Source organism: Mauremys mutica, chromosome 9 (genome assembly GCF_020497125.1).
Source record: "Mauremys mutica isolate MM-2020 ecotype Southern chromosome 9, ASM2049712v1, whole genome shotgun sequence".
Classification (NCBI taxonomy): domain Eukaryota; kingdom Metazoa; phylum Chordata; order Testudines; family Geoemydidae; genus Mauremys; species Mauremys mutica.
In genome coordinates, this window is record NC_059080.1 from 18870438 (window position 1) to 18897362 (window position 26925).

Here is a 26925-nt window from a genome sequence, read left to right on the forward strand (position 1 = left end):
GGTGAAAATACATGGGGGAAGGAGAGAATGGATCTGTGCACTGTGAACACCTCTCACCTTGCTGGGAAGCCCTAGCCTATCACTCAATTGCAGAATAAATCACTGTTATACAATGAGGGATACACATGCTCTGCAGAAGTAGGCTTGTTAAACCATCAGGGTCGGTGGCAAAACAGTGAGAACACAGCAACTGCAGTCACATTATAAATGCCATTCTGAACAAGATCCCAATTTGGGAGGACTATAATGAGTCAGCTTATCCATCACACTCACTCTCACTTTCCCAGAATGAAGAACTATGAAATTATCATGTTTCCAATCATGACATATCCAAATGGCTTAATTTGATGATGCATCTATTGCAGACATAATAGACACTGGGAGTCCAGTGGGTCCCAAACTTTAACAACCTGTGAACCCCTTTCAATAGAATGTCAAGTCTCATGAACCCCTTCCTAAAAATGAATATTTCCAGGATTTTTCTCCTTTACCTGTGGATAAATTATAAAAGCAGTGATATTGGAAATATAAAATTTGTTTTTATGACATGCTTATTACACACTATTTATGATTAAGTATTATTATTTATCATTACAGTATTTTTATTAAACAATGAAAAGGGTAACACTCTTCCAAGATCTCACTTTCATAGCCTGTGTCACTTTGAATAAGCCTGTTATAAGACAAGGCTCCTATGTTTCATCAAGGAGTTTCAGATGTGAAAGAGCAGGAAGGTATTTAAGAAGCCAACTCAAAGAGTTCCTCCTACACAAGCATTCAGGACTTGAGCAGTCCAGGCAAACAACGTACATTACAACAAAGCTTAAGCTTGTTCTTCATAATAATTTTAAAAACAATACTAGCTGCCAATTTAATTTTAAAAACAGCAAAAAATATCCACCCCCGTTTCCATTTCTTATAAGGAGTCTTGCAGTTTAAATCTCCTCAGCGAGAAGCTTGCTTTGATCTGCTTAGCTCTTGGAAGTCCAGGGGCTCCGGGCTGTGGCCCCATGCTGCCCAGGGTCTCTAGGGCCAGCTCTGTCCATCATTACTGAATTTTTTCCTGAGAACCCCCTGTAACATTTCACAATCCCCCAGGGGTTCACAAACCCCAGTTTGGGAACCACTGCCTTAGTCTGTTGTCTGTGGGCTTCACACCACATTCCCCTGATGAGCTCGAGAAAAGTTGAAACCTACTCCAATCAGATCACTAATAGCGCCATTTGCACCACCAACCGGGGACTCTGTATAAAGACTTTTCCCCATGGCTATTAATATCTTTGGGTATCTCACAAACTGGAGTGTGAATGATATATCCTTCAATGCTAACATCAGGGTAACTGGAAAGACCGTTTGTGAGTGGGTGGTGTAGACCTTCAAACAAGAGAAGACGGATGAATTTGTTTCTAAGATACACAATATATCACTTCTTTCCCCCATTCCATATTTCTCCGTTGTCTTTAGAAAGCAAAATCAATCATGTCCAGTGCCATAGCTTGTGCTTCCAAAGCCCCTCCTATCACCAGCAGAAAGATTGATGCAATCTATGGAGCTAAAGGAAATGGTGTACCCCCTTAATCATTCAAGTATGCTCTTGAGTTCGTGACAATTTCCTTTTACTTTCAATGTTCCTTCCCTTTTCTCTGTCCAAGATGTCATTCAGACCAGAGACTAGGGGCAAGAAAATATTAATGAAAAATTATTCTTACCTTTGTTGCCTGATACATGTTACCACCAGTGAAAAAGAATCCTGACAGTGTTATTCATCCATTACTAGATGGTAACATTACCAAAAATAATGCAGTGTTCAATATATATTTCTGTTCTGTTTCTGAGGATGGTGAAATACTTTCACTCCAACAATAACTAAGGATGATGATCCTCTGAGCCATGCAGTCCCTTGAAAAGCCAGTTTTAAATGTCTTGCCTTTAAAAAGCATACTAGAAATAGTCAGCTTTGTGTTATTATACCTCTAGGCAATGTTGTATTAAAACAGACAAAACCACTGGAAAATATCTCTGCACCTATCAGCAAAAAAATGTCCTTGGCTCTCCATCAAGAAAACTGAATGGGTTTAGAAATAGATATAAACAGTGTACAGTTGATTGGCTTTTATTTTCGCATACTCCACACCCCATCCTTCATGAGCCCGTGATATTTTTATAAGCAAACTGAAGTGCCCTTAGAAATTCTCCAGGTTTACTCAAACTCTCTTGGGGATGCTGCACATCTAATTTGACACACTCAAGACACGGCTGAACATTATACGGCTTGGCTGGAATGATTGTCCATACACTCAAGTAATATATCTCTAGATGTCCTTCTCTATATAAATGTTTTGGGGAAACAGTAACTGAACTCCTTATCTTAGGAAACAACTTTTAAGGCTGTGTCCTAAAGTGACAATGGTAAAAAATAAAATAAAAAACTCAACAAAACCCATCTGATTCCTTCAGATCTCCTGTCAATGATTTAAAGAGTAAACTGAGTAATAGCGATTGACGGTAAGCCTGCCATGAGGGAATTCCATACAGTCCTTTGATCTCTCAGTGAAAGTGTTAAACCATCCAGCGGTAGATAAAATGCCATTTTCTCTCAGTACGGCAAAAATGGTTTGTGGGGAATTTAAATGGGTCTGATTCTCCCTGGCCTTACATCTTGTGGAATCATTTACACACACACATGAAGTGGGCCTGGTTCTCCACTGTGTCATCCTCGCATAGTCAACTTCAGCTGTCAGTAAAACACAGACACAAAGCACTACCGGTCAGAATGCTGATGTTTTGCCCAAATTGATTTAGTGCAGGTGCAAAGGATTTCACAGGGTGGAAGGCAATTCATAATCAGGCAAAATGGTGCATAACGGCACCATTCTGGCTTAGTGGCATTTTATGCTCATTTTGCATGGCGTAAATGACTCCTCAAGGGGCAAGGCCGTGGAGAATCTAGTCCTTTAGATTTGATTCCCAGCTGCCACTTTACACTTCTCTGTCAGTGCCTTAAAGTGGGCATAAATTATATTCTCAATCTACCTCAGATCCCTTTTCACCGCTAGAGCAGTGGAAATGAGAATCAGACCTGTTGTCTTTTTAAGTCTTTTTATTGTGTTTTTAAGTAACTGTCGAGGAAGCCTTTCCCAGACCTGAGGAAGAGCTTTGTGTAAGCTGGAAAACTTGTCTCTTTCAGCTTGTCCAATACAAGTTAGTACCTCACCCACCTTGTCTCTCTAAGGAAGCCTAGAGTTTTAGAGAAGTGACTTTTTCCCCTTCTCCTCTCAGTATAAATTCCATTGATTTTATAGAGCTTAATTCTTTGGGAAATTGATCTGAGAAACATAGATACAAAAACACCAGAGCTAACCAACACATTTATATTGTGCCAAAGCTGCCTTAATTTTTTTGCACACCATGAAGGAATATAGCGCAACAATTAGATCCCTTCTGTCTTCTAAATAAATGATCAAGTTTGCTTGGTATTTTGAAATTCATAGCATGCAACCATTCCACCCATTGGATTGTTTCCATTGCCAGGAAGATTGAGAGGGACACCGAGCATTACATAGTGGATTTGAACATTTATAAACAAGAGATATGCTACGAAAACCACCTCAGGGCACATTCTAACCTCTCTTATCATAACTGATTCTTCTCCTCCTGTGTAAAAAAGTAATTACCTTCCAGGATGCACATTAGCGTATCCAAAAATAAACAAACAGCTATACGTTTTATTTTGTTCCCACTCTTTGCCCCCCAAAGGAAAGTGCTCTTACTCAGAAGCTACATATTTGTCAGTTTATAAAATATTTGCAAATGTAACTTTCTGGCCAAATCAAATGTAGGGCTGTATACGCTGCGGGACTGAAATTACCCATTTTTCTGCCATTGTGAAGATAAAACAAATATCTGTGTTAGAGACACAACAGAGTCTTAAGGAAGAAGAGTGCTAGCAGATAACAATGTTTCTAGTTCCATTCTTGCCTGCAGTGATTTCATGTTATATACAGCAACTCCAGCCACAGGATGTGGGGACTCAGACAGAGACATAGGGATGCAATTTTCAGGTAGAGAGACTGGTGACAAGGCCAATGAGATGCATATTAGAGCATTCCCCAGAGAAGAATGCATTGCACTGATTCAGGTAAGTGCTAGCTAAGCCACTGGGACAGGTTCCTCCAACTCACTCAGTAGAGTTGTAACCCATAGTGGACAACAAGAGTCTTGTGTCAAGTCTTGAAGCAGGTGGTGTGACTACCACGTGGGTTCTGCCCTAAGGGGTGGGAGGGTTGGTAATTTTTTTGCTAGAACTTGGCCCAGATAGCCAGAGTTTCAAATATATTTAGGTGCCTTAACATGCATAGAGGTGCCTAATGGGATTTTCAAAAGCACTTACACAATTAAGGGCCTACCTCCCATTGATCTTGGCAACTAGGCCCAGAATTTTAAAGAATTTAGGCATTGTGGAGCTCAGCATTGCAACACCTAAGTGAATTAGGCTCCCAAGTGCCTACATCCCTTTTGAAAATGAGATTTAGGCACCTACATTGATTAAGAAGTGCAGTGCTTGGCACAGCAGCACCTAAATACTTTTAAAAATCTGGGTCCTAAGATGATTAGGCACTTTTAAAAATCTCGCTAGGCACCTGGCTGCATCTTTAAGTACCTCAGTGCCTTTGAAAATCTCACTGACTGGCTCAGCACAGACATGGTCATGACTTCAATAAGCAAGAACCACCTGTGGCCATGGCCACCTTTTCTCATTATGATTCTTTTAACAGCACATTCAGAATTATGGAGCCATTAAACTGTAGTGAGAACTTGAACTTCTGTTCCTTTCACACAGCCCCAGAACAAAGGCAGCACACCGGGAGCAAATCTGCAGTTCCAGCACCGGGGTGTGATGAAGGGGGAAAAAAGGTCAGTCGGGGGAAGTCTGCAGCACTGTGAACAGATGAATACATTGAATAATATATCTGGGGTATAATTGGCCTGATTCTGATCTTGCACCAGTATGGATCACCAGTAACTCAAAGATCAATCCTCTACTTAAACATAGGATGGGTCTAGGTAACCTCAGCACCCTGTTTTGGAGGGAAAGACTCCTCTATGGACTCAGTTAGAAAGTCTTGAGAATGTATCTACATAATTAAGGTAAAGTGGACTTGGAAACCTTTCGTACTCACCACACTCAATTAAATAAAAAGCAGTGTGGCATTTTCAGCAGTAATTAGGTTACAATTGAGTTGGGGTTATGTACTGCTAAAGATGGGGACAGATGCTATTGATCAAGGTGTAGTGGGGTGGTTACCCCGCTCCTGCCCTGAAAGGCTTAAAACAGCCCTGGGCGAGGGCTGTGGCAGGGAAAGCAGCTACTAGGCTGATTGGGGAATCAGCTGCAGCTGGGCCACGCCCCAATCAGGCCTCAGCTGGCCCTATATAAGAGGCTGGGAGCCAGGAGCTCAGCACTCTCTCTCTAGCTGTAAAGGGACCTGGACCTGGCTGCAGGGAGCTAGAGACAGAGTACCTGAGTGGAGCAGGGCTGAGGAGGAGCTGGGGAGGCTCCAGCCTGGAAAGCCCCAGGCTGTGGCCTAGCACAAGGCCAACGGATACTGGGGGTTGCAGGGGGCAGCCCAGGGGTAGGCAAAGGCAGCAGATCCAAACCCAACCTTGCCAGTGATGAGTAGGCTGATACTGCAGTCTGCCCCAGGGCATGGGGGCTAGACAATGACTATACTGAGGTGAGGTGGGGATAGTGGGAGGGGAGACCCTGGGAGAAAGGGGTTACTGCCAGTGGGCAGCACCCCAGATAACAGGGCACCGGGTCTGGGAGGGACACGGGGGCCAAGCGGCAGTGGGACACTACCCTGCAGCGGGTGCTCTGGAGGCTGGACGAGCTAATTCTCAGAGACAACCAGCAGGAGGCGCTGCAGGGGTGAGCTGTCGCACATTTACATAAGGCAACAACACAGGCCCAAATCTTGAAAGGCATTCAGGTGCCTCAGTCAATGAGATAAAGGGAATTGCTGGTTCCCAGGTTCAGGAGGCAGGAGATATAAGGTTTATTCCTGGCCCTACCACAGACATCCTGTGACCTTGGACAAGTAACTTACTCTATCTGTAAGAGTAGGGCCAAAAATACTTCCCCTGACTTATCAGGATGTTGTGAGGCTTACTTCATTAGCGCCTGCAAAGTGCACTGGCTCCTTAAAATGACTGTCAGCTCTTTGGGGAAAGGACTGTCATTATCCAACCCCTAGCACAACGGGGCCCTGGTCTGATTGGCCTCTAGATACTGTTGCAATATAAACATTAAATAACAACAACGGTGATAGAGGAATGCAAAGTATTGTTCTGATTGCCCATGTATACTGCCAAGCAGCGAATCCTAACAAATGAAATTAAGTTACATCAAGATACTATACATGTAAAGATATGGGGCCAAATTTTCAGTTGACTGCCTTACCTGAGCTCACAAACTTTGAAGCACTATTAAAGGTAAAGGAGGCCACTAAAATTGACAGCTGAGAAGCAAGGGGTGATTGCACTGTGGAAGCCTGCAGAGCCAGATTGCTACTGATCAGTGGGAAATCATTTTGGAGTTGGAATCTCCATAATATGGGCCTCTGTCATGCAAGTGTGCAGGGTCATTAATCATCTCCTGCTACACAGGCCGGTGACTCTTGGCAATGCACAGGACATAGTGGCTGGATTTGCAGCAATGGGGTTCTCGTACTGCTATCGGGTAATAGCACATATATCCCTGTTTTGGCTCCAGCCCACCTTACCGCATTTAAAAAAGGTGCAAAAATTATGGGATACAGATGGCATTACGGGTGGAGAAAGTTGCATGCGGGAAACTTGATCTCTTTCTCTCTTGTGTGTCCCCTACAGCGCATTACAAAATTCCACTGCAGGGTAGTGCATGGCACACTGGGATACTCACCCATGATGCACTGCACTTTGTGTTGACACAAGCACTCCTGGTGAGGATGCACAGAGCTGATGCAAGCAGTCAAGTATGCATATGCTGATAGATTAATTGTGGCAGCTTTATGCAGAAGTAACCTGCATTGACTAAAGTTTGTAGGCATGGCCTGCGACTGCCACATCATTTATCGTTAGCATAATATTTGCTACCAATGGAGAGAAAGCTTCCCTGACTCAGGGCCAGGCGGTAAGTTCACACCTGGAATACCATAGTACGGCTACTGGGTAAGGCTCTGAATGGAAGCGTTCCCATCTGCAATGAGTCTTCACTGGGGCTTCTCTATCAATCATAAATAATGATCTGTCCCTGTGTCAATACATGTCTAGAGCCTGCTATGTTTTTGCTGGTCTAAACAAGGAGGGATTGAGAGATATTTAAACACAGAAGCCTGTTATAGACAGGGGTCCATGCTTGCGTACAAGACGCCCGCTGACTTTGGAGCCAGTGGGGCAAGGTAGCACCATTTTATGCTCCTACTCAGTAGGAAAAAGTCTCTTTCTAAAAACAAGTGCTCTCTCCTTCTTCCTCTCTGTCCCTCTGGAAAGTGCTTTTAGTCCAATCTTTTTCAATTAAGATAAAAGGTGTTTCCCCATGTCTGTCACCAAATGTCCCTATTTACAGTTTTTACATGTTGGCAAGGATGTTTATATCTTGCCTGATGATTTGTTTTTATTATCATTATTATGATAAGAAAATTGTGCAACAATTAGAAACATGCTGTGGGTGGGCTGTTTGTATTCATCACTTGTTTGCAAACAGCAGGGAGCTGTGGGGGTAGATCAGGGTTGTTGTTGTTTCCCTTTGGAGGCACATTCATTCTGGCCCTATGCAGCCACACACTGCAAACGGAAACTGCACTGATTTAAAATGACAGTTCAGTGCTTGTGTTCCATTTGACGTCATTTACACACTGGAATTGACATACGCACGCCAGTGAAACATACGGAGTTACACAGCCAGCCAAACCCGACCAAAAAAAGAGGCAGAAAAATGTCAAAAAACAATTAAACGAATTACAGCTTTACCAAGTGTCAATACAGCACAGCCCCCCCATTGCAAATAATGGCTTGTACTTAATCCAGATCCATGATGTTTCACTACTAACAAAACACAGGGCCCAGTCACTTTACAGACTCCTGCTTGAGCACTTATGAAGAGCAGCAGCAGGATAAATGCATGTCCTGAGACACCTGGAGTCTGTAGTGATCTAAGGCAGCGGTTCTCAACCAGGAGTACACAGAAGACTTCCAGGGGTCATCAACTCATCTACATATTTGCCTAGTTTTACAATAGGCTATATAAAAAGCACTAGCAACGTCAGTACAAACTATGTCATACAGACAAACTCAGAAAGCCAGCAATTTGTCAGTAACAGTGTGCTGTGACACTTTTGTATTTTTGTCTGATTTTGTAAGCAAGTAGTTTTTAAGTGAGGTGACCCTTGGGGTACACAAGACAAATCAGACTCCTGAAAGGGGTACAGTCCTCTGGAAAGGTTGAGAGCCTTTCTGATCTAAGGTATGGTTCTTAGCTCAGAAAAGTGTGTGTGCAGGCATGCTGCCAAGCACCATTCAGGTAAAAATAAGGCCCAGTCCTATAAGGTGACACGCAGTCAACACTCTCATTGAGGTCCATTGGGGAAGTGGAAGGTGCCCTATGCTTTGAAGGCTTACTCCCCTAAATCCTGGTGGGACTGCTGAACATAAGGCACAACTGTTGTGGTCTAATCTGCGCTTATTTATACTGTAGTTACATAACAACCTACCCATGTCACTTTACACCATTTACGATCCACACTGTAATTACCTTTAAGGTTGCCACCAGCTTGAGTGTTTGTGGGACTGCCCTGATTTTGACAAGGCCATTCCAATTTCTCCACCGCTTCACTCACAAAAATATGAAAATAAATCGAGTAAAATATTTTTTTCTCCTCCCAGTTCCAGTCACAGCTTCCAACAGAAAAGCTCTTCCAGTTGAAGGATCTGGCTGCCTATCTGATCTGTCTTAGTGTTTTGTATAGCATCCATCGCCATAGTAGCTAAGCATGTAGGAGAAAATTTTCAAAAATCCCTAACTGACTTAGGAACCTAAGTCTCATTGGCATTGAGGCTTCTAAGTCATGTACGTTCTTTTGAAAGTTTTATCTGTAGTATCTAAGGTGATCTGAGCAGGAGTGACCAGCTACTCCAGTGTCCCAGAACACATTTCGATAGGGAACTCCAAAGCAGCAGCAGCAGCAGCTGGAATTCATTTAACAGTTGGAGAGCTACAGCCTATGAGATGTGCCCTTAATAAATAACACCTAAATGTAGTGTGAGTCACCCCTAAAAGCTGCCACTGTGCCACTCGAGTGCTTGGCTTCCAGTATGTCAAAGCTTCTCAGTCTACAGCAGTAATATCATAAGAACATTAGCTGACTCTGGATTTTCCTTTTGTTCCCAAACGAAGAGTTCTGTCCTTCGTTTGGGAACAGAAGGAAAATCCAGAGTCAACTAATGAAACCATGTCCATGGAACTAATGAAACCAGGCATTTTACTAGAGTTAGATTCATAGCCCTTGTCTATTGAATGGTACTGAAGTGTCTCTGGATTTACAGGGCTTTTGGATGGCTCTCTCTCTCATGTTTTAGCAGAAACATTTCTTCTTTTTTTCTGGCACTAAAGGCAGTAGTCTCCATTTCTGGGAAATTTTTCCGAGTCCCTAGAGCTTGCATGAAGCAGAGCTGAAGAATCAAACTGGGGTTTTTCAGGTGTGAAGCAATATTTGCATGGCTCTGTAGACAAAGGTCCTGTACCCAAATGTGAGAAATATGAGTTTAAACTAGTATTTGCTTAGTAGCAACTGTGATCATTAAGGTTGCAAATTGTCCACCATTACCCTCGTTAACAACATGCCCATAACTTTAATTGTGCAGTCACATGGGATTGTGCATTTAGTATGTATGTAATAGGCCACACTTGAATTGGTGGAATAGGGGCCAATAAGATGCCTCCAAAAAATATTGTTATGCGTCTCCTTTTGTCGAGGGCTTTTGCTTTCCTTTTCCAGATTTTTCCCCTTCTTCCTACCAGCAGTAGTGAAATGAGGGAGCCCATCTATAGCTCTCAACTTTGAACACTGTTTCCAAATGCATTCACAACCAGAGCTTCACTTGAGTGTGTTTGAAATACAGCTGCAAACGAAACAGGGTGAGCATTAGGGATATGAAACACACCAGAATCATCGTCCTTAAGGCTCCTTCTTTGTGACTCCTACTCAAGGCTTATTAAAATCCTCTCTGATTTTCTTCACATCTCATCACTGCAGAACTACTTAGGGATACTGAGCCTATTGTTGTCACATCCTCTCAAATTCAAATCCACAGGCCTCTGAGAAGTGGTAGGATGATGAGAGCTGTTGATACTAGCAGGAGTTCCCTTGCACAGGAAATCCTGCCACTGGAAAGGCCCAGGGCTTGGACTTTAGTGAGAATAGGAAGATTACTGAGGGTGCCTGGAAGTGGATTTGGTGCTAGCATCTTTAGAAATCATTAAAGGCTTATTAGATAGCTATGGGCACAGTTTTAATTGAAGTCTGACTCACATCTGTCCTAGACAGAAAATGAGGTACTCAATCAATGCTAAAGCAGGATGGCAAATGCCTAATCTTGATCTTGTGGTGCGCTCCACCCTTCCCAGGGGATGCTGAGGGCCCTGAGCGCTCATTGACTTCAGTTGTCATTGAGGGTGGGTGGGCTTTAGAACCAGCTCTTGTAGCTCTACTTGCACCTGGTCTTCCTTTCAATCCAAACACAGTCACGGTCCTGGTGTTCCCTCAGCGAACACAGGGTAGGCCAGCAAATAATTCATTTTACCCAACACGTGGCTTTGGCAAACCCCCACATTAAGATGACTCTTACCTCTTTCTGATGATACTTTATTGCTACCTTTAGCTTTGCCAAATCATGACATTTTTGGGGATCCAGCTCCTCGCTCTGATCATCCCTGTGGTTGAGAATGATCTCCAGTTCCCTGGAGCTCCGTGCCTGGTCCAAAAGGTCCTTAGCAAAACGTTTGCACTGCTGGGAAAGCTCTTCGTATTCAGCCTTGAACTCGTTCTCCACTTTGCTGAGCTCCTTCAGCTCCCAGCCCAGCCGGAAGGCTGTCAAAATAGGGTCCTCACTCGATAAGGCAATCAACGAAGGGCTCGCTAAGGCTTTGTAGATGTTCAGCCTTGACCTGGAATGCCTCAGGCTGTCCACCTCAGAACTGGAGACACATTCCACGCAGTTGCATCTGATCTGGTGGGGGCGTGGTATTGTTACCCGTCTTTGGACAAGCAGTTTGATGATTTCGTAGTTGTTGGTGTGGGCCGCCAACATTATTGGGGTGATATCAGGGGTGAATTCTGAAAACTGGGTGTCCATCATCAAGGTAGGGACCTACACATAACAAATAAATACATAATAATAAAAAATAAATAATAATCTCATTCAGGGGAGTAGGAAATATACATTCATCTTGTATAGTTATACTAAACTTGGGCATTCATAATATTCCACATTCAGCAAAGCTTATTTACTCCCCATTCAGGCAAAAGTGCCCAGTGCCTCACTGCAGCAATCCATGGCCCTTTAACTCACATGCTGGTATAAAGGTTGCTCAATTGCCCACGTTCATTTTTATAAAGGAAGTTAATGGAAAGTAGATCCTAGTTCATAAATTGCTACTGAAAGGACAGCTGGGTTTGTGAGAGAAAGGCCCAGGGAACCTCACAAAAGGAGAGCTCCTCAAACAATCAATATATTAATTATTATTATTATTTATTTATAATACAGTAGTGCCTCAGAGTCCCAGTCACTGTGCAAGGTGCTGTACAAACACAATAAAATGACGGTCTCTAGTTGAGCAAAGGGGTTGCTAACTTTTTTCCTACTCTTTTAGTAGGAACAACTCTCCAAAGGAGGAGAATGTTACATAAATGCCCTCAGGTCACATTTTTTTAAAGGTCTGAAAAATATTAAATGTAAAACTAATGAGCCGCAATCTACTACCAATCAGCCACTACAGGGTGTGCGTTATTCGGCTACTCGTACAGTTTTCAAGTAGTTAAAAGCCCAGGGCTGAAGCTGAGGTTAATGTTCACTCTATTGTGATTCATTACCATATTCATCATGCAGAATTATACTGAAATGCTCATACAGACCCAGCCCTCCGTGTGTTTCCATTTGCAGCATAGGTAGCTCTTTTTGTTGTGTGTTAATAATCACTCAAGCGTCCTGTATTTCATGTACCCTCCGCACTCACTCCTGTGGCTGACATTCTGCTGCTGAAAGTGTGATTGCAGGTTATGGCGAATAGCAGGCACATTTCCCCTTTGTGCCTGTCAGAGGCATTTCACAGAAGGATTTTAATGACAAGAAACATTACTCAGTCCATTTAAAAAAAACACTTGAGCTAGTTAATAATCCTTTTATCTGACACCTGTAACATGATGTAATGGTGGTTGTGAGCAGCAGTGATTGAATGTAGGCATCTAAAACCATGAGTCTCTACACTCAAAGGCTCTAGTACAGGGGTGGGCAAACTTTTTGGCCTGTGGGCCATATGTGGGTATGAAAATAGTATGGCGGGCCATGAATGCTCATGAAATTGGGGGTTGGGGTACGGGAGGGGCTGAGGGCTCTGACTGGAGGTGCGGGCTCTGGGGTGGGGCAAGAAATGAGGAGTTCAGGGTGTGGTAGGGGGCTCTGGGCTCGGGCAGGATGTTAAGGTGCAGGGGGGTGAGAGCTCTAGCGGGGGGTACCGGCTCTGAGGTAGGACTGGAGATGAGGGGTTGGGGGTGCAGGAAGGTGCTCTAAGCTGGGACCAAGGGGTTTGGAGGGCGGGAGGGGGTCGGGGCACGGGAGGGGGTCAGGGGTGCAGGCTCCAGGCAGCGCTTACCTCAAACAGCTCCCAGAAGCAACGGCATGTCCCCCCTCCAGCTCCGACGCAGAGATGTGGGCAAGTGGCTCTGCGCGCTGCCCCGTCTGCAGGTGCCGCCCCTATAGCTCCCATTGGCCGTGGTTCCAATGGGAACTGTGGGGATGGAGCTTGGGCTGGGGGCAGTGTGCGGAGCCCCCTGGCTGCCCCTACACATAGGAACTGGAGGGAGGACCTGCTGCTGCTTCCAGGAGTTGTGCAGCGCTACAGCACACACGGAGCAGGGCAAGCCCCCAGCTGGAGCGCAGGAGCAGGGAAAGCCCCTGGCGTGAGCTCAAGGGCCAGATTAAAACATCTGGAGGGCCGGATGTGGCCCCCGGGCCGTAGTTTGCCCACCCCTGCTTTAGTAGACTCATAAACCTCTGTGGAGTCCAGCCACTAGAGCAGGACTGAAAGCCAGAGAGGTACACTTGGGGCTACCATCTGTAATAATTTCCCCAAAACATGCAAAAGGGTAGGTGGGTTGGGTGTGCTGCTGGTGAGAATGGCAAAGCAGATGACCGAGCTGGCTAGAAGTGCCTGTGCTTGCAAATATAACAAGGTGCTGGCCTGGGTACAGCAAACTAGGAGTTAATTCTCCAGCAAGCCACACCCACACAGGTGGAAAGAATTGTGTTAACAAGGCAGAGCTCCTGGCTGCAGGCAATCGGGAGCTAAGGACTTACACCAGGGAATCCTATAAAAATGGCTCACTGAGGGCAGGAAGGGGGGGATGGTGAACGTGTTGGGTGGGGTTGGTTATGATTGCTCAAGAAAGCTGTATCTGTTTTCTCTTTGTTAAACAAGGTGATTATTATCTTTTAAGAAACCTATTAAGCTTTTGGCAATAAATAGCATGGAGGGAAGCTCTCTTTGCAAGGCTTTTGCTGGTTGCTCGCTCTGCCAGTTTAGTAACCTACCTTTCTAAATGGCAAATGAAAGGCACAGAGTTCACTTGGCCCCATTTACTATAGTTTCAATCCTAAAATAAAATGCATGTCTGAGTACATAATGGCCGAGTTATTTCTCTTGTATAGTCAGTAGCTATTGGCTACTATACCAGATCCTAGGCTTCAAATTAGAAAAGAAACTATTTTCCCCTCTGTAAACCCCATTATGATCAGGTGACAGGTTTAATTTGCTTCTTTCCTGATTGAATGTGCTGTATCTAGAATTGTAAAGGGAGAATATTCAGCCTTCTATAAATGATTGATTCATGTTTCTTTAAGTCAAAGACATTTGCAGACAAAATAGTGACACAAGTGGGGAAGGAGCCAAGCCAAATGACCCTGGACCTTTGCAGGTTTTCAGAATCGGACATCCTAGCCCCGGTCCATTATTATTATTGTCTGCATAGCAGTAGAGCCTAGACATCCAAACCAGGGTTGGAACTCTGTGCTAGGCATAATACAAACACATAGTGAGAGACAGTCCCTGCCTGGAAGAGCTTACAGTCGAAAGAGACAGAGTGGGAAGGGAAACAGAAGCACTGTCAGCTCTCGGTATTGCCCAAGGTGTCTCAGCAGTTCACTGGCAATGTGAAGAATAGAACCCACATCTCCTGATTTCCTTTGTAATACCTTAAGCACTTACAACTTGGGTCCATCTCTAATTACAGCTGTATTATAAACCAAAGCAGCAATAGAGAGACACCTGGCGAAAATGAGGGCTGTGATGAACTTTTTTTTTTTTTCATTCCTAATTGATCTACACTAAAGGCGGTATGCTGGCCAGAAATTTTACATTTTGTGACTTTTGGGTGCTTTTGTGTCAGGTTTGCTGGTTTTCAAACACAGATCTTGGTCTGTGACTCTTCTGTTTAAAAGTTGGCATTATGCAGAGAAATCCTCTGCTGATAATGCATTATTTGATGTATAGTCATTGGAGTAATTGCTGATGCTCAGTCTGTGACTCAGCATATATTTGCATTGTTCTCACAGGTTGAGCTCATGTTTAGGTCAGCTTATTCCACATTTTAGGCTAAATTACAGTGATGGAAGTAGAATAGGAATAAATTATTTTACCCCAAAGACTGTGCTAAACTCTCCCAAGGTTATTTTCATTAAGTGACCTGAATAACAAATTCTTTTCCATTAACCTCATCCCCTGACACAAGCTGTTATGCTGAATCCCTCAGAACCCCACTGTCAGTTCTCACAAAACAGCATGTGCCTTTCCTGCATTTTATCTCGGTAGTGTCAGCTTCAGAAATTAAAACTACCATTTATAACAACTGATTGAACACTTATTAACATCTTCCTTGAGTTAATCCTCACAGGGCTGGGCTACTCACCCACTACCTCATTGCCTTTTTTGATGATCCTGCAATGAGTGACAATTGGGTTTTTTAACTAATTCCTGTCCTATTTTGGAAATATTGTGGTTTTCCCTCACGTGGAATCATTGCTCAATCTACTTCTGAGTTTTCAAACCACCGGCAGAAACACTGTTTTATTCATCATTGGAAAGGCAACATTTTCTAGTAAACAATGCACAGGACAGGGAGAGCAATGGCTTGGATTCCAGTCCAGGCTGTAACATTGAGCAAGTCACTTGACCTCTCTGACTCAGTTTCCTCCAGCTACAAGAAAAAGATAATATGCTCTTTATGACATGCTTTAAGATCCTTAGATGACAGACACTCTATACATGCTGAGTAGTTATTCCTTTCCACAATTGGAAGATGAAGACTACTAGACTACACAACACCTCATAAAGTAATAACTTCCATCACTCAAGATGAACCACAGTGCAGAACCTCAAAACCAAAGCTATTCATCTAGATCAGTGTTTCCCAAACTTGTTCCACCGCTTGTGCAGGGAAAGCCCCTGGCGGGCCAGGACGGTTTGTGTACCTGCCACGTCCGCAGGTTCGGCCGATCACGGCTCCCAGTACGTCCCTTGGCCCGTGCCGTTTCCAGCAGCTCCCATTGGCCTGGAGCAGCAAACTGCGGCCACTGGGAGCCGCGATTGGACGAACCTGCGGACGTGGCAGGTAAACACACTGGCCCGGAACAAGTTTGGGAGCCACTGATCTAGAAGAGTATGTGGGTCTGATCTAGCCACTGTCTGCTTTGTCATAGGTTGGATTCAGAACCACAAGGGGTTTATTTTGAAGTTCTTGTTTGGACAGAGCCAGGAACAACTGTTCTTATGAGATTTTTGGCCCAAGGTGATGATCCTGTCCTCTTTCCAGGCCCTTCTCAAGATTCACTTCTACTGTGGAGCCTACAGGAAATTGCTAACTGAGAACGACTAATCAGGTGACCAACAGGGATTACTGGGACTGTTTATTCTTTTATAGCACTAAAAGAGAACCTGCCAAATTCTTCAAATACTGACCCTGGGCAGTTACCTTTTATCAGGACAGTTACCCTCATCTTGTTACACTCACTTGTTGTATCTTCTTTTCACCTAGAAGGACCCACCTATTATTATGCGATTGTGCAGCACCCTGCAAAATAGGGCCCTGATCTAATTGGGTATAGAGGCACTCTTGGAATACAATTCAAAAAGTAAATAATAATCTCATGAGAATTCTACTCATGTGACATTTCCCCCTATTAAAGATAGCAGAAAACACCTGAGATAAAGTGAGCAGGAAAGATTTCCACCATTTGGGCCTGAAATTCACAAGAAGAGTTCACAAGATTTCAGTGCCATCAAACCCAAGCTCAAGTACTAGCTCTGATTCAGCTTCAAACCTGAATCTTCACCAGCAAGACTGGACAGTTTTGCCCCAGTCTATATTTCCGAACCTATCACACACCCCTTTGCTCTGCCAATGAAACCAGACTTGACATCTCATTTAATGCTTTCTCCCATCTTCACGGCTTTCTCCATTCTCCCCCCTCTGCATAGATGTGCCAGCCTCAAACCACACCTGTGCACATACTCTCTCCTTACTCAATTCCCTCATAAATACTGTCTTTTTCCACAATTCCCAGAAATCCTAGCTCACTTCAAACACTTTCTCTACTCCACCATGGTATTGAGGAGTAGAGAATGAGATAAAGAAAGTCAAACAAAACCTAAGCTTGGATTCTTCTCTGGGCTTCCCAATACATCTTGTTTTAGCTTTATCTACCTCTTAGTCTGTACGCTTATTGGGCCAGGGACAGGCTGCATATCTGTGTCCTGTATAGCCCAGAGGGTATTAGCATGTTGATAGTGCTTGCTAATAATCAGTAATAATGTTGACCTGAACTTTACCTGATCTGGATTCAAACATCAGTTACTCAGCAAAGCTCTAATTCATAAATCAGCTATACTGGACTAGTGTAAAAGTGTGATATGAACGTTTACTTAATGTGGTTATTTCCCACCACTTAATTATATGATCGAATGAAAATCTCAAGGGTTTCCTGATTCAGAGTATAATGCATCACTGGACAAAAGATCCCCTGGTACAATCTCATGTATAGGTCCAACTACAACACTTGAAAACAAAACCAGAGTTTGGATAATCTACTGACCAATGAACCTTTATTTGTAGTATATCAATTTTCTATGAACAATTGTAAAGGAGCCACATGCTATCAACTGCCACAAATGGTCTAAAACAAAGAGGATTTTGCAGCATAAACTCTCACCACCTGTGAAACGCATAAACTCATAGTCTTTAAGGTCAGAAGGGACCATTAGGATCATCTAGTCTGACCTCCTGCACAACGCAGGCGCCACAATCTCACCCATCCACTCCTGTAGCAAACCCTTAGCCTATGTCTGAGTTATTGAAGTCCTCAAATTGTAGTTTGAAGATCTCAAGCTGCAGAGAATCCTCCAGCAAGTGACCCGTGCCCCATGCTGCAGAGGAAGGCGAAAAACCTCCAGGGCCTCTGTCAATCTGCCCTGGAGGAAAATTCCTTCCTTGAGACACCATAGTCACAGTGTGGCTGGGAAGATACCTTAACACTGGTTGTCAGTTCAGAATCACTATCCTGTTTGTGACACTTATAGATTCTGTTCCGAAAATAGAGAGACATGGGGGACAGACAGAGTCAGTGTTAGACTATAGAGTCGCTATGGGCAAAAAGGACTTTAAAACACATACTGGATCATGTAGACATACAGTGACTTTTCTGATCCCACCTCTCTGTCTGCATCCATGATACAGACTTTCTGGTCCAAAAAGGTGTTTGTGTCTTTTTGTATTGTGGGGCTCTTGAAAAATGCAACATTAGCTGATACAATAAAAGGATGCTAAACATCAGTTTTAAGCAGTGATTCCAAAGATACTGATTTCAAGGCCCTAACATCTAGTCAGATACACCTGGAGAGGCCCTTTACAGGGCTAAAACAGTGACAATGCACAATGCAGTAACAATGTATAAACACAGTGGTTGATTTTTCAATACAGAGCAATTCATTGAGTGAAATTACAGGGTTAATTAATAAAACATAGTGAATGCCACCATCTATTTGGTGAAAAGAAAAAAGTTCTAGGCTTGTCTTTAGACTTGTCATGAACATCTTTTAACTCTGGCACTCAGAGTACTCAGTTGTAGGCAAGCTTTCAGCCATATTGGGCCTGAACTTCAGTGGTCTGGCTCTAGTAACTTCAATGGAGCTATGCTAATATGCTCAACTGAGGCTGTTGCCATTGGGACAAATTCTGTTCTCAATCTGCATCAGTGTAAACCCAAAAATGTCCATGCACCTCAGATTTACAATGGCATAAATGAGAGCAAAATTTGGATCCACACCATTTTCAGCACACTGTAGTAGCCAATCACTAACTAAACGTTACTATATAATACAGTACTTATATTTTAAAATGTTGTCAAGGCCAAAAACACTGGCGTATGGTAAGCACTTTAGTGTTTACTTTGGAAAACAATGCAAGATAGGGGAAACATATGACTTTAATATAACCGGTTCTTTTTTAGCCAATCATAAGAAGAAGCAAAATAGATATTCAGCTAGTCATATTTGCTCTAGACTGTTTTAGTTTTAATTTGTCTGCTTATCCATGTGTTTAAAACCTGAGATGTACCCCTGGGATAGCCTACGCAGAGCTAGCAAGCATACTTAGGGCATTTGACAGTGGCATCAGAGTTGTACCTAGCTTGTCGTGCTCAGCCATGTGTTTAAGAATTGCAGTGTAGCCAAATAGACTGTCAAAAGATGTCACTATTTATGGCTCATGCTGCAATAATAACTCCTCTTTTGTGGGGGGAATCTGAGAAGAGAGAGAGAGAAGTCTGTACAAAGGAAGGATTTTGCAAATATAATATCTAAGTGACCTAGCACTGTTCAGTCTGGAATGAGCACTTCCTCCTTTACTGGCATAAGCATGTCTATCAGCAGTACACTGCATAAGTCACTCTCCCTTCCTGATGAGAATGAAAGAAGTAAGATGAGGCAATTGATGTTTAGACAAAAAGGGAGGGTAACCAATGCATAGTCTCCTCTCCTGATGCCCAGCAGGATGCTGTTAAGAATTAGATAGCTTGTGTTTATACCTCTTGGGTTTTAAATTAAATTCAACCTCCTGGTTTGCTCTTAACTGAGGCAATGGACACAACTTCAGAGGAACCTACTGGAACAAGAATCCAGTTTGGAAGGCTCATCTCATGTCAAAAGGAAGTTTTAATTCCATTATCAGAGGGGTAGCCATGTAAGTCTGTATCCACAAAAACAATGACAAATCCGGTGGCACCTTAAAGACTACCAAATTTATTTGGGCATAAGCTTTCGTGAGTAAGAAACCCACTTCTTCAGATGCATGGAGACTGAAGAAGTGGATCTGAAGAAGTGTTTTTTTTACCCATGAAAACTTATGCCCTAATAACTTTGGTAGTCTTTAAGGTGCCACCAGACTCCTCGTTTTAATTCCATTGATTATAAAGCTGCAAGAATTGGATTCTGTGCTGTAAGGATTTGAACAACCGCATCCTTTTTTATGTTCATGACTTCCGATTTGTACAAACACCATTGAAACATTTATTATAGTGACAAGTTCATAGAATCATAGAATCATAGAATTCAAGATCAGAAGGGACCATTATGATCATCTAGTCTGACCTCCTGCAAGATGCAGGCCACATAAGCCGATCCACCCACTCCTGAACTAATTCTCTCCCTTGACTCTGCTGTTGAATGCTCCAAATCATGATTTAAAGACTTCAAGTAGCAGATAATCCACCAGCAAGCGACCCCTGCCCCATGCTTCGGAGGAAGGCGAAAAACCTCCAGGGCCACTGCCAATCTACCCTGGAGGAAAATTCCTTCCCGACCCCAAATATGGCGATCAGCTGAACCCCGAGCATGTGGGCAAGACTCTCCAGCCAGACCCTCTGGAAAAGGCTAACAATATCCCAACATTGACCCTTTGTACTAATTACCAGTGTGGCACGTTATTGACCTATTGACTAAACCCATTATCGTATCATACCATCCCCTCCATAAACTTATCCAGCTTAATCTTAAAGTCATGGAGGTCCTTGGCCCCCCACTGTTTCCCTCGGTAGGCTGTTCCAGAATTGCACTCCTCTGATGGTTAGAAACCTTCGTCTAATTTCAAGCCTAAATTTCCTGACTGACAATTTATATCCGTTTGTCCTCGTGTCCACATTAGCACTGAGCTGAAATAATTCCTCTCCTTCCCTGGTATTTATCCCTCTGATATATTTAAAGAGTGCAATCATATCTCCTCTTATCCTTCTTTTGGTTAAGGAAAACAAACCGAGCTCCTCAAGTCTCCTTTCATACGACAGGCTCTCCATTCCTCGGATCATTCTAGTGGCCCTTCTTTGTACCCGTTCCAGTCTGAATTCATCCTTCTTAAACATGGGAGACCAAAACTGCACACAATACTCCAAATGAGGTCTCACCAATGCCTTATATAACGGGACTAGCACCTCCTTATCTCTACTAGAAATACCTCGCCTAATGCATCCCAAGACCGCATTAGCTTTTTTAACGGCCACATCACATTGCCTACTCATAGTCATCCTGCGATCAACCAGGACTCCGAGGTCCTTCTCCTCTTCCGTTACTTCCAACTGGTGCGTCCCCAGCTTACAACTAAAATTCTTGTTAGTCATCCCTAAATGCATAACCTTACACTTCTCATTATTGAATTTCATCCTGTTACTAATACTCCAGTTTACAAGGTCATCCAAATCTCCCTGGAGGATATCCCGATCCTTTTCCGAATTGGCAATACCTCCCAACTTGGTGTCATCCGCAAACTTTATCAGCCCACTCCTACTTTTGGTTCTGAGGTCAGCGATAAATAGATTAAATAAAATCGGACCCAAAACCGAACCTTGAGGAACTCCACTGGTAACCCCCCTCCAACCCAACAGATCACCCTTCAATACGACCCTCTGCAGTCTCCCCTTTAACCAGCTCCTTATCCACCTCTGGATTTTCATTTCGATCCCCATCTTTTCCAATTTAACCAGTAATTCCTCATGCGGTACCGTATCAAACGCCTTACTGAAATCAAGATATATTAGATCCACCGCATTTCCCTTGTCTAAAAAATCTGTTACTTTCTCAAAGAAGGAGATCAGGTTGGTTTGGCACGATCTACCTTTCGTAAAACCATGCTGTAATTTGTCCCAGCTGCCATCGGCCTCAAGGTCCGTAACCACTCTCTCCTTTAAAATTTTTTCCATGACTTTGCATACTACAGATGTTAAACTAACAGGCCTGTAGTTACCTGGGTCACTTTTTTTCCCCTTCTTGAATATAGGAACTATATTAGCTAATCTCCAGTCAAACGGTACAACCCCCGAGTTTAGAGATTTATTAAAAATCATCGCTAACGGGCTTGCAATTTTACTCGCCAATTCCCTTAATATTCTAGGATGAAGATTATCCGAGCCCCCTGAAGTTACATATTGTGATGTGGCTCTCTGATGCTTCCACTCCCTCAGTTAGTAAATGTATCTCTATTATTATTCATTTACATAGCACAGGGCTAGCTGAATACTATTTGTCAAATTCAATAGAATAAACAGAGGACCAAATTCCAACCTTGTTTACACTGAGAAAAATCCAGAGTTGAGAAAAATCCAGAGTTACTCCACACTTACACTCCACACTTACACTTACAGTGATATAACTGAGATCAGAATCTGGCTCACAGGGTGACTGGCGTTATTAAAGCTTTGCCAAAGCCCAATTGTTCCCAAGTTACTTGCTAGACATAACAATCATTTCCCAAGATTCTCCAGCAGCAGTTCAGAAACATGTCTAGTAATGCTGATAAAGGAGTAAATCCAATTTAGCCCCTTTGCTGCAGTCCACATTGACAGACGTGTTAGTGCAGATGAGAATTTTTTTTCCCACTTAAAAATATAAAGCACTATTTCTTCTCTTTTTCATTTTTTGTCATTACGATTTGAAGAGCTATTCACTGATAGGAACAGGAGTGTTGGTGACAACATAGACCGGGGTGGCCAATCTGTGGCTCCGGAGCCACATGCGGCTCTTCAGAAGTTAATATGCGGCTCCTTGTATAGGCACCGACTCCGGAACTGGAGCTATAGGCGTCAACTTTCCAATGTGCGGAGGGGTGCTCACTGCTCAACCCCTGGCTCTGCCACAGGCTCTGCCCCCACTCCACCGCTTCCCACACCCTCCCCTGAGCCTGCCGCCCTCGCTCCTCTCCCCTGCCCCCAGAGCCTCCCGCACGCCATGAAACAGCTGATGGGGAGGTGCGGGAGGGAGGGGGAGGTGCTGATCAGCAGGGCTGCCAGTGGGTGGGAGGCACTGGGAGCGGGGGTGGGAGAGCTGGTGGAGGGTTGCTGACATATTACTGTGGCTCTTTAGCAATGTACTTTGGTAAATTCTGGCTCTTTCTCAGGCTCAGGTTGGTCACCCCGACATAGACTAAAGCCTGACAATAGTGGGCTTTTTGTTTTGTTTTGTTAAAGATGGGAAATTCATCGTGCTGAAGGACTAAAGGCTTTGGAGCTCCACTGCACCTTACACATTGTACAATTTACAGAGAAGCATTCCCTGAAACCCAAACGTGCGGAAGTAAAGTCATTGCATAGTTGGCAATTTGCAATGATTATCAGGCATAGCTTGTAAAGTCATCTGCTTTTTATTATTATTATTATTATTCATGATTTTTTCTAAGATTTACTCAGAAAAGATGATTGCTTTTCCAGCCTTTTTTAATTAGTTCATTCGACCTACACATTCCCAAGCCAGACAAAACGGTAACAGGGACAAGATGTGCTAACATAATTTAATATTTATGCTATCTATGGTCTTTTATGTCATCTTCTTTTTATGTAGAATGCCTGCCTTTTCCTGTAATTTATTAATACATGCAGGCAGGGTATGAATCCTTGTGTTTCAGTGACTAAATATGTGACAGCTTTTGTTTAGAAGAGGGTTTTGTTTTGTTTTTAATTCCTACTTAACAGTATTTCTTTAAATTTCAGATTTGATGGCAAAAGAGCAGCATTACAAAAAACTATGCAAATAGTTATATCTGGGATCACTTCTGTGCTGGACTTAATGCTGACTGACCCTGCCCAATGGCCTTCCACAAAACAGATCTCCACCCATTTTGATTTTGTTAGGCCAGGCTGGTGGGTTTTGTTTTTGTAATAAAGAGCAGAACATGAAATTTGATGCTATAGCTTCTGAACTAGAAAGTGAAAAGACCACAGAGTCATTGCTGACAAAAAATAGGAATTTGGAAAATAGATTGCTTCTCCCAATAGGAAAAAAGATCTGAATGAGTAAAATCTTCCTTTGCTACCAGGTTTCAGAGTGGTAGCCGTGTTAGTCTGTATCAGCAAAAAGAACGAGTCTCTAAGTTGCCACAAGTACTCCTCGTTCTCTTTGCTACCACTTATCTAAGACCTTTCTTCAGTGGTTCTAATGCTATCATTTAAAAACCACATCGTTAATGACACACTTTAAATGCTGCCGGAACAAGATCTGGCTCATCAATAGCATCAGAACTTCGGCATTTTCTTTCTACATGGTGAATATTCAAGTGCAGCCCCTGAGCCCTGTTCACATTCCCATGAACTAAATACCATGATGCATGCTGCCCTGAACCATCTCAGTTTGGCTGGTGTGCCAACATGCTCCTTCAAGGTAGACTCAAGTTGAGAGTGGCCTTTGCACAGTCTCTACAAGATTTCCACTTTACTAGTAAGCAGAGGTGGGAAGTATTACAGAAATAGTATTCTCAGTCCCAGAGTTAGGGGGAATCAAGTATCTTGTCACTAGTAAACACTGCATTGTCTAGCATTGTAAAGTGTAAGTTATTGCCACAGTGTAGGGGTACGTGAACTGCAAGGTTAGATATGGGTATATCTGACATTCTGAGCAGATCTAGATGAATTCTGCAAAAAGTACCTATGAGCTAGAGCCTTGCCATGTGACCGAATCTGGTGGGACCCAACTAAAGTGCTTGGGTCATATCAGGTCTGAAAACTCTTGCTCATGGGGTCAGGGCAGCGGCAGCTGCATGCCCCGCTGCTGTCAGCCACGCCACCTCATTGTGTTCTGTGTGCGCTGCAGTCTCTGCAAATGAGCTGCAGCACGTCTCCACAGCACAGCTAGGTGGTGGTGTCTGGCAGGCGCAGCACATACAGATGCTGCTTCCCCAGCTCCACAAGCAGGAGGCAGTTGGAGACAGATCACATGAATGGGGAGAGGAGAGCTAGAAGCCCTCACCAGGTCAAGCCCCAAGGACATGACATAGGCAGCATAGACACAGTTTCAACAGGAAGTGTTTGGTTCCAGGTTGTGTCAGTTCTGAAAATGACTCAATACTCTTGGGTCAGCTTCAGGTCAGTTGTGGTTGGGTTCAGCTCCAGATTTGGATTGAGCTTTAAGATTAGACCCAAGCATTAGTTTTTAATAAAACCTATGAATTTGTTCTGTGGTACCCACAATATGTTCTCTTCACTTTCCTCCGACACTCACCCAGGCAGACTTTCCTTTGAAAATATGAATGAGAAAGTGTTACAAATACTCCTGGCACAAATAGATATTCATGAATATTCATGCTGAAAGAGTTTGAGTGTCCAGCTTGAAATCTCTTTCTGGGCTTGGGAGATACCCAGACAGGAAGCAGAAACAAATATGTGATTTAGGGGACCAATCATGCTGCACAAATAATGATGATCAAAAGCCATAGTCATGGCGTTTGTGAACAATCCCCAGCCTGAAATATGTTCATTAACCATTATGTTACCAAATATGTTGATTAACCATTACCACAACAAACTGATCAAAACAAATGTTTGTGTAGAAACATAAAAAGGATTAAATTTGTTGAACAAAAAGTTTGTTGCAAGTAGTTCACCCAGCTTTAATTTGAGCAGCTAGCACCCGACTCTGGAACGGCAGTGTTGCGTGAGGAACTTTCTTCCCCTGTTCTCAGATTTCTGGTCGCCAGATTGCTCAGACAGCTGAGCTGGCATGATATTAAGCTACTGGGGATCAATTAAATTTATTTTTATGAGCTGCTAGGAAGTGACATAGGGTCATGTTGAGCACATTGCTTGAGGTATTAGGAACAACACTCTCTTAAATGAGTAAAGAAGGTTCATAATGCAGCATCCATCATAGTTCCAATTGCCTGACCTTCTGTCTGTCTTTGAGGCAGGGAGTATTTCTTCTGTACAGTTATTGGTGGAAGGGACTTGAATATATTATACAGAGTGGACACTAAAAGAAAAGAGTCTGGGTTCCTGGAGTGACCGAGGATGTGGGTGAGACACGCACCCTGTCACAATCTGATATATCACCCTGAGGATGTTGTTTCTGGTTCTTCCACTCATCCAGTCTTTGCTACCTACTCTTAGGTTTAAAATATGGCTTTTTCCTGATTAATGTGATGATTAAATGAAGTGGTGATTTCTCTGCTGTTGGTTTAATTAGATGGACTCCATTTCTGACGCAGTTTTCACTGTCAAAGGCCTGTTGCTAACTATAGCTGTGAGTTCTTACTACAGCAATAAAAATAATGAAAAGCATGGATGCTGGCAGAGCTGTTAGACATTTGAGCTGCAACAATCACTTTTAGGTTTTTCAGACACAATCTTTCTTCCTTGTGGTGTCTTTAAATGTTCCCATACCAAGTACCTACAGCAAACTTTCTTCTAGTACCACAGTTCCCTCTGAACCTTCTCTGGGATAACTTTGACTCTAAACCCTTCCAACAATTGTTAAATCTTTCCTGTTCCACTGAAACCCTTGTCTCAGATGCTCTGATACAATGATAAAGGCCACAGAAGTTCCTAGACAGGTGGTTACATTTAGGCTTTGTGCTCCCTTTGCCTGTTGTCAGTTTCTGATGTCCTGCATTCACATGCTCATCTCTGTGGCATCTCAGGCAGGTTGGCTAAGGCATCTTCTCAGTGATGTCCTAGAACTAACACTGAAGTTGTGCTTCTACCATAATCACTATATGGAGCAGTACGTACACCACACATCCATTTGCCTTGCCTCTCCATGAATACCACTCCCACATTCATTTCTTCCTTGGTTTACCGTCTCAGCGTTGCAGCTCTGGAGTTTGATACCACTGTGCTGTGAGTACACAGATCCCTGCTTTTCTTTAATACTTTAGTAAGGCAATGGTCATTCCTTTTTCTACAGGAAAGAAATATAAGGGATGATCTCTTTTATGGCTCTGAAAAGAGTGGGGAGTTCAGACCTTCAATCCTCTCACTGTGTAGAGGTCCCACCTAATCCCACTGGTTTCCAAGATTTTTCATTCTTTCATATCTAGTTTTTATACCACAATCATCTCTGTGGTATCTAAGCTGTTTCCTTCATTTTCATAACCATAGTTAGTTACTCTGTGTTACGCTTGCATCGAGGTTTGTGGAAAGGTTAGAGAAACTCTTCTCTTGTCTCTTTTAGTTGAGAAGAAGATCTCTCCATGATTATGACTACTCAACTGGAAACACCCTCAATCAAAGAAGTAACCTAGCTTTGGTATGAATGAAAAGGTTTAATGTAGCATATCATTTATGGTTCATGATAGATTGCCTTGGGGCAAC

At 43.2% G+C, this 26925-nt stretch overlaps 1 protein-coding gene across 1 annotated transcript in view; it reads right to left on the reverse strand.

The window, feature by feature from the left end:
- The window catches only part of TRPC5 (transient receptor potential cation channel subfamily C member 5), a 148437-nt gene that overhangs the window by 62038 nt on the left and 59474 nt on the right, over window positions 1-26925 (reverse strand). Inside the window, exon 3 of the mRNA XM_045030704.1 lies at window positions 10885-11406. Coding sequence (XP_044886639.1) covers window positions 10885-11406 — 522 coding nt within the window. The remainder of the gene's footprint in view (window positions 1-10884; window positions 11407-26925) is intronic.